The 8730-nt window shown below is 39.4% G+C and overlaps 1 protein-coding gene across 3 annotated transcripts in view; it reads right to left on the bottom strand.

Moving 5' to 3' along the window:
• Window positions 1-6313, bottom strand: part of LOC101852936 (protein-L-isoaspartate(D-aspartate) O-methyltransferase) — a 13262-nt gene extending 6949 nt beyond the window's left edge. For 2 of the 3 annotated variants that reach the window (XM_013084087.2, XM_035970474.1), the window contains exons 1-6: window positions 6205-6313; window positions 4044-4178; window positions 2820-2956; window positions 1803-1907; window positions 525-737; window positions 161-238 (exon numbers count right to left, since the gene is read on the bottom strand). In XM_013084087.2, the coding sequence (XP_012939541.1) occupies window positions 161-238; window positions 525-737; window positions 1803-1907; window positions 2820-2956; window positions 4044-4176 (666 nt within the window). In that variant the 5' untranslated portion in view covers window positions 4177-4178; window positions 6205-6313. Of the gene's footprint in view, window positions 1-160; window positions 239-524; window positions 738-1802; window positions 1908-2819; window positions 2957-4043; window positions 4193-6204 lie in introns of all 3 variants that reach the window. The other variant, XM_035970475.1, reaches the window with a different exon arrangement.
• Between the last annotated feature and the right edge of the window lie 2417 nt (window positions 6314-8730).

Below are 8730 nucleotides of genomic sequence, written 5' to 3'. Positions count from 1 at the left end.
CATCCCTTCCTCATGATACATTATATCATCCCAAAGTACAATCTATTTCAAGTAGAGGAATAATTTAATTTTGTTGAATGTAAGTAATAATGGAAACTAGAACCCATCTCTCAACCTAAGGGAATCCAGTAAGAAAAAGGCACAACATATCTCTCCAAACCTGTAACAGACTTTGGTTTTCCCCGACCGGACCCACAGGGATGATGAGTCGACCGCCAGGCTTCAACTGCTCCACTAGCTGAGGGGGAGAAAACAAGGAAAGATAATAAACACCTTTTTAGTTTAGTTGACAAACAGACTATGTAATACTGTACCCTGCGAACATTTAAGAATATTATAAACACAATTTAAAATCAAATTCTGAGAGATAATTAAAAAGGTACTTCTTTTTCTTTCTTCAATATGACAGGAAATGCAGTTTCTAAAACACTTGAATCAACCTAAAGGCAGAAGTATTCTAAAATGTGAAGAATACAACCCCTGGGGTACGAACAGGGTTAAATAAGAAGAATAGGTCCACTCACAGCTTCGGGTAAGGTGGGCGCAGCAGCTCCAACGTGAATGGCATCGTAAGGGCTCTCCGGCTCGTAGCCCTGCCGGCCGTCTCCCACCACCAGCTCGATGCGGCCCGACTCCATGAGCATTCTGGTCACTGTGTCCTTCGCTATGTTCTCCCTCGACCACTCCACCAGCTCAGGGATGTGGTCAATGCCCACAGCCTTGCCCCCTCTGCCAACCTAAACTCACAGGAGGAGATAAAAACATACTAAATGAAATCTATTAGTACAGTGGAACGCGAATTCAACGAAGCCTTTGGGCCAGGCCTTCAATTTAGTTGAATCCGAGTGTTTGTTATAGCAAACATCAGGTTTTTGTGTAGATAATTACAGGCATCGAGCAAGTAATGTATAATGTATTTGATTTCTAAATCAAAATAATATTTGGTTTCAAATGAGAGGCATTTTCATTTCTTCGAAACTGAATTCCAGAAAAACACAGTACTCTACCAAGTGCAAAAGGGGCGATTCGTTCAAAAGCAGGCCTGTGTCATCTATCATAACGTAATGTTTTCCAAACAAATTATGTTGCTGTGTAGAGCCTTGCATACGGTAACGTTTGATTCCACAGTCTAGCGCGCAATTCATCACGTAGATCTATGCTAAGATAAGCTTATCATTGTAATATTGATCAATAAAAGGGGAAAAAAACAAAACGTGTCGCGTTTATATCTCTACTGACGTTCCACGGCCAGATCGCTTGCACCCCCACCCCCCCAATCCCCACAGACACACGCACATGCAGTCACAAGTCACACCTGTGCTGGCTGCCCATCCGACCCTAACACACACTAAAACATTGGTGCGTGCTAATAACGAGTGTTTTAGTAAGAAAGGAAGCCACCGGTTGGTCCTAAAGAGCAGTTCGCCCTGCAAGCGACTTCATTGAATCTGAGCCTACTAATTTATGTGTTCGTTGAATCCGAGTTATCTTTATTGATTTTTATGAATAGAAAAAACGGGAAATCCAACTCCTTTCATTGAATCTGAGTTTTCGTTGAATCCGAGTTCGTTGAAACCGAGTTCCACTGTATAATGTCAATGCGATAAAGGAGAAGTAGCATATGGAACAAAAACAGTCATTTCTACAAGCAACACCAATCTTGGGGTCTATCAGGTTTTTTTTAGATCACACGCATCCTTAACCAATAAGGACACGGAAACACTGGGGTGAGGCAGGATTTATAAAAGAGTTCAGTACAAGGTTGAGAGGTAAAATGAACAAAATCACTCGATAGAACCTACCATGAGCCCCATACAGGCTGTGAGATAACCACTGCCAGAGCCAACATCAAGGGCTTTATTTCCTTCAACAAGATGTTCAGACAAGAGCTCTAGAGCATGGGCATGCTGTGGAAAAAAGAATACACATCATACAAATCAAAACTTTTAGAGAGAGGGACGCAGGCCTGACATACTCTTAACACTACCCATATAGTGCTAACTTGGGGAAAAAAAAAAACCCAAATTTTTATAAGAAAAGAACTGTTGAAAACTTCTTGGGATATTTTCAAAGACTTTATTCATGTTGTGAAATCTAACTTACAAAACCAACTTAATTCTCTAGAAATAGAAAGCCATTTCAAGTGAAAATTTTTTAAAAATTATCTGATGTGATTAACCAGGTTTTGGCTCATCTGCATGTGAAAATGTTAATTACTGAATGACCTGCAATGGATAAATAGGCCTAGAGGGTTAATAGTCGAGTGCATAAAATGAGCAATCTGACAAGTTTCTAAATCAATCTAAAACAACTTATTGCCAGGAATTATCATAAACATCCAAAGTTATCCAAGAAGTTAGAGGCAAGTACAGATCCTTTGCTACGGAATATCGATATGCCTACAATATCATAATTTTTCTAAAAGGGTGGAGTTGATAGATCTATGATGAGGTGGTAAGTACAGAACATTCGGAAAGCACAGTTTTATGTAAAATCACAGAAGATTGGAAGAACTGCAGAACAGGCCATTTTTATTTTTTAATGCAAATCTGGTAATATGATAACTTTGTTGGTATGGCAGTAAAACAGGTTCAGAACCGAGGACTACCCAAAAAAATTCGGTAGAAATAAGTAAACCTGTGCATTCTATTTTAAGACTTACTGTGTCTTCTTTTCCAAGTTCATCACATATGGATGGATGTTTCAAGAATAAACATTTTTGAGTAAGAAATATAAAACACGATAAATCTGAAAGCACGTTATTATGTATTATAATAATATACATATATGAACATGAATTCACAGCTAGCTCTACTCACCATATGAGGAGCACTGATAGTGACGGAGTAACCAATACTTTGTGGAGAGTCTGCATATGAGTTCGCTTTACAATAATGGGCTCTGTCCACTTTCTTCATGGCACTCAAAACACTTTCAGATTTGATGATTCCATTTCCTGAAATTAAAGCCAACAAAAATGCTGTTAAAGGACAGAGATGGTGTGAAAAACACTGAGAAACATAGCCAACAGGTACCTTAACAAAGTGAAAATCCTGGAGAGAAAGCAAAAGTGGGGAGAGCAAAGATGTACACAGAGAGTTTGTGTGTGTGTGAGTGTGCATGTGAGTGTGCATGTGAGTGTGCGTTTATGTGATGAAAGAGTGTGTGTCACAGAAATTAAGAGGGACAGAAAATAAGACAAATCATCGACCATTAAAAACACAGCCACTCTCGGTGGCTGTCGGGAAATGATTGATTTATACAACTCATTATTAAGTATTAAGTTATTATATCTCTATAAATTCACTTTCGTCTAATGACTTTACTTTCTATCATGTCACCTTAGTTTCACAGGCAGTAAACTGATAACATCTCCACATCTCCACAATATCACACAAGCCATGGACTAACAATGCAATTCCATGTCTCCCAAACAAAATTAATTAAGAAATACTGAAATACGTCTAGTCCATTTTTTTAACTTTCAACTCTTCCTTAAGGGAAACAAATACAGTTTTGAGGATTTCAGTTTGTATTTTCACTTCAAAACTGTGTCTTTATAAGTCATTGCATTGTCACAGACCGACACTTCTGGAATCAATGTGTTATTTACTAGATCTATGTAAAAAAACAAAAACAAATCAGAGCGATGTCATCAAGCAACTTACATAAAAGGTATATACTTTTTTTTTTTTATCCCTTTGCGCAGACATGCTGTACTGTGAGATTTAATTCCACATTGTAGGAAATTGAAAATAGGACTAAAATCATCAGTCTAAGCAGGATTATATTATGTAGATCTATTTTTAGTTTATTCCCAGGCAAATGAATGATGATAAGGAGGTCACATCTTAGGGAATTAAAGACAATAAAAGGGAGAAATTCAGATATCCCGTGTTTTCTTTTCACACTTACCAACACTTTTTATTGTATCTATCAAAGCACACAACAATTTCTAATATAACACAATTCAAGTAGAAGCTGTATCAAGGGGTTAAATAGCACTAGCCTACATAATCTTGTGTATTTTTATTGATACTCACTGGCAAGATTCTCCACCAAGTTTACATTGTTGCTCCCACTGGAACGCCAAGCCATGATGAACGGCTGGGGCAACAGGCACAAGAGAAATGTCAAGCCACTGGAAACTTTCTTCAAACTGTTTCTCCACCACATAACTGAGGAAAAAAAACTGTCAGCAGTCAGCTGTTAGTAATTTAAGCAGAATACCACAGTTTCCAAAACGAGAGCCTTTTAATATTTTATGGCCATGCCATAATCCAGCGCTTGTCACGAAAGACAGGGAGACCAACAAAGAAAAAAAAAAGACCTCACATTAGAATAACAAAAACTTTTTTTGTATCATCCATGTTAGCGGAGAAAATGAAATAGAAAGGCAAGTCTATTAATGAATGAGAGAAAGTAAGGACATACATACAACAAAAGAAGGGAAAATGGACTGCCAATTTGACTCATCAGGAACAGCCAGATTTTCCATTAGACGGAGGAGAAAGCAACAGTTTGGCGCAATACTCAATACTACCCGATTCAACTAAATTTGACTCTGATCTTCAAGAGGCTACCACTTTCATGATTTCGTAAAAATACTACCCAAGTCAACTAAATTTGATGATATGACGATCTTCAAAATTTATTACACTTGTTTTTCAATTTTTCAAGGTTGTGAGTCGAATCAGTCAGAGCCATTTCATGAGTAAAGCCAATCATAAGGCTTGTTGCTATGAGTCACAGGATCAGGGTAATTTTTCTTTAAGAGTGCAATACAATAATGGACAGTGTTGATTCAAACAGGTTGGTAGAAATAAGAAAGAGATCAATATTCCCCATGTCTGTGGGATTCAACAAGTTCTCAACAATCACAGTTGGCAAAGCCATTATTGAAGGAAACTGCTGTGCTGTGAACAGTAACTTTTGTGTGCAGCAACACTAATCGGAATCCCTGCTTGCCAGTCAAAGTTTTCTTTGCTTCAACTTTCTGGTAAAATTTGAAGCAAAACCGGATGGGTTTATTTGATAAGAGAAGTATGCACTGAAGCCTCTTAATTGACCTTACCAATCCTGCCCATTGGCATTTTTGGTAAAGACAAACATCCCCACGGTATTGACAGTAAAACTAAAAATACACATTGTTATAGTATTTCCATGACCAGCATTCTCCAGTTTTGGCCCCAAGAATACTGGAATATCGATTATTGACAACTTAAATACTGGTATGAATGCTTTTTCCGAAAGAGAGCGAAAGATGCGCCGCTATTTTTCGTAAAAAATGAGCAGAAACATTTCACTCGTTTTTAAGGGGAGTTTTATGGGGCATGCCCCCTGATCTACTTAACATATGGGGCGGTTTCATGGGGGCATGCCCCCCTCCTGAATTTAACCATAATGTTATGTTTTGCTTAAAAATTAGTTCTGATGTCTCTCCCGCTTGCCGCATGTTAAACATTATATCGGCACGCACAGCAAGATGTTTCAATCATTTTGAACAACTTTGTCACTGGGTTTTTTTTGTTTGCTTTTTTTTGGTTGGGGGGGGGGGGGGGAGGGGGGGTGCCTTGAGTGTGTTGCATTATTTGGGTTCACAGTTGTCAATGAGGAAACAAGAAGGATGTGTTCCATAATTTGGGTTCAGAGTTTTACGCAAACCTAGATACAAATAATACAACAGGAAAACGGGGGGAAAATGAAAGAAGTCAAGGTCATGAAGTGAGCCAAGCATGTACTGTGCACCTAGCTCAAGGGGCCCCCGAAACTAAGCACCTGGTTACCGTGTATATAAGGCCTCTAAGTACTAAGAAAACGTGTCTGGTTACCATGTAGACGGTAGTTAACGTCCGTAAATTCGATTCATGAGAGAAGTTAGAGGCTGAGGTGAATTAAAAGCAAAAGACAAAGTTGAGTAGGCCTATGTCAGCAACATCCCAAGAAAGTACAAGAAAAAGTCATTAAGTCAATGAACTGTCAGGCAGTGACGGTGTCAGTAGTCACAGTGTCACTCTTCAAATCACTGTCAGTCTCACTTGAATAATGACGAATGATGGTCGCTGATTCTGATTGAAATTGAAACTGTTTTGTAAAACAATGGAGGCAAAGTCAATGACAAAAAAGAGAAGCAGATCCAAACAAAATGAGTAAAACTTTCTGTAACACTGCAAAGAATGTGAACCTTTAGAATTTTTAACTTACAGTGATGAAGTAACAACAATCTTTACTAGAATTTCAAAAGAAAGCTTGTTATTAAGTCGTCATTTCGAAAGGTTACACCGTTGGTGTCATTTCCGGTTGTAGGTGATTTAAAAGAGAAATAACTGGTATAATAATACATCTTCTGTCTTGTTCTGTCTTATTGCTGTCCCTTTGACCCTAACAATCTGCACACGCCCGCACACACACGCGCGCGCGCGCGCGCACACACACACACACACACACACACACACACACACACACACACACACACACACACACATACAGACACACAAACACACACGTACAAATACAGACACTTACCTGCACACATACACACGTACACACATACACAAATAGACAGACATAATCATGCACTACAGTTCGGTCAAAAATTCGTGGCCCAACTTATCCTCAAATATCTTTTCAGCGGTTGAATCATTGGCACCCATACTTTGCACAACAGTTTGTACCAATTTGTCACAATTTAATCATATTTTCCACAACAATTGAGGCTAGATTGTTTGAATCTTCAGTTTGAAGGCATGCATATAACTGAAGAAGATGTGCTCAAGAAGCTTGCTAAGCTAAATCCCAACAAAGCCTAGGGTCCAAACAACATCCCATCATCCATCCTCAAACAATGTGCCACTGAACTAGCTGCCCCGCTGGCAACTCTAATGAATAGGTCACTGCAGGAAGGAGTTATACCATCCAAGTGGAAGCTAGCCCATGTTTCACCTATCTTCAAAAAAGGCACACACAAAAACAAAAACAAACAAAAAACACCCCAGGAAACTATCGTCCAGTGAGTCTAACGAGTGTGGCCTGTAAGGTATTGGAATCCATCATCAGAGATCAGCTCATAAAACATTTCCCGCAAAATGATCTGTTTAGCAACTGTCAACATGGTTTCATGAGCGGCAGAAGTTGTTCAACCAACCTGTTAGCGGTGCTCGACCTATGGACTTCAATCATTGAGGCAGATGGCTGTGTCGACACCATTTATCTAGACTTTGCTAAGGCCTTCGATACCATCCCACACGAACGTTTGTTGAAAAAACTGGAAGGCTATGGAATTAAGGGGCAGATTCACGCTTGGATAAGGGACTTCTTGACTGATAGGCAACAGTGTGTGGTTGTAAATGGAGAGGAGTCATCCTGGGAGCATGTGCAGTCGGGAATCCCTCAGGGAAGTGTGCTAGGTCCGTGTCTATTTGTATGCTTCGTCAATTACCTCCCTGAAAATATCCTCTCTGCTACTTTTCTGTTCGCGGATGATACGAAGATTTTTGCTGAAGTACCCGACTTTTCGGACAACCTCCAGGATGACTTGATCAGACTCCAGTTCTGGTGTGATGCGTGGCAATTGAGGTTTAATGCAGAAAAATGCAAGGTTATACACATTGGGAAAAATAGAAACCCATGCGAGTACAAGATGACATCCAAAGGTGAACGTATCACTCTAGAATCTGTGAGACTATAAAAAAAGACCTAGGTGTGAATATTGATAGTGATCTAAAATTCAGCAAGCACATCAGTATCCAAGTCAACAAAGCTAACAATCTTCTAGCACTGATCCGGAGAGGATTCACAATGCTGGACAAAGTGTCCCTTTCTACTCTGTACAAATCAATCATTCGTCCTCATCTAGAATATGGAAATGTGGTCTGGCACCCCAGACTTAAAGTTGATGAAGAACAACTTGAAAAAGTGCAACGTCAGGCCACCAAACTAATTCCTGAACTACAGCACCTTGCTTACTGCGATCGTCTCAGAAAATTGGATCTGCCATCGCTGTACTATCGTAGAGCTAGAGGCGACATGATTGAATGTTACAAGTATTTAAATGGAATTTACAACGTAACAGGAGATATTTTACCCCGCGATCTTCACTCTAACACCAGGGGACACAGTCTAAAATTGAAAAAAACCCATGTGACAACAGCAGTCCGCCAAAACTTCTTCAGCGTACGCACAGTTAACGTTTGGAATTCCCTACCGGAAAATGTAGTGTCTGCACCATCCTTGAATGCTTTCAAGAATAGGATTGACATGGTCTGGAAGAAACATAAATTATCTATGAACCTAGATTGGTTTCAAACTACCAGATCCACATGCCATGAGCACTAACCTACAGATACCAGAGTGTGAAAACAACGTGCAGGAAGGAATAAGCAACGAAAGCAACGAACGGCTGATAGGCGACTAGCCCGACCACAGCCGTACTTCATGCTACTACTATTATACTGCTACTACTATATTAAAAACTTTTATTCATTAAAAGAGTTATTTCCTAGTGTGTAAATCGCTGCCTTGGTCACAGCTCACCTCCAGCCCCTTCTGATGCCAAAACTAGTTACAAGAAATTAATTTTATTGTGAACACTTTTTTTTACACTAAACGTTCTCAGCGTTCAATAAAGATAATCTCGCGATTAGAAAAAACAAAACAAACGACAGACTTGTTGTTAAAAGCAATATTGTCCCAGCTGTAAGCCCTTTAAAAATCAGTAGACACCCCTCCCCC

The sequence above is a fragment of the Aplysia californica genome, unplaced genomic scaffold (assembly GCF_000002075.1).
Source record: "Aplysia californica isolate F4 #8 unplaced genomic scaffold, AplCal3.0 scaffold00271, whole genome shotgun sequence".
Taxonomy (NCBI): domain Eukaryota; kingdom Metazoa; phylum Mollusca; class Gastropoda; order Aplysiida; family Aplysiidae; genus Aplysia; species Aplysia californica.
This window is presented reverse-complemented; position numbering and strand designations above follow the sequence as displayed.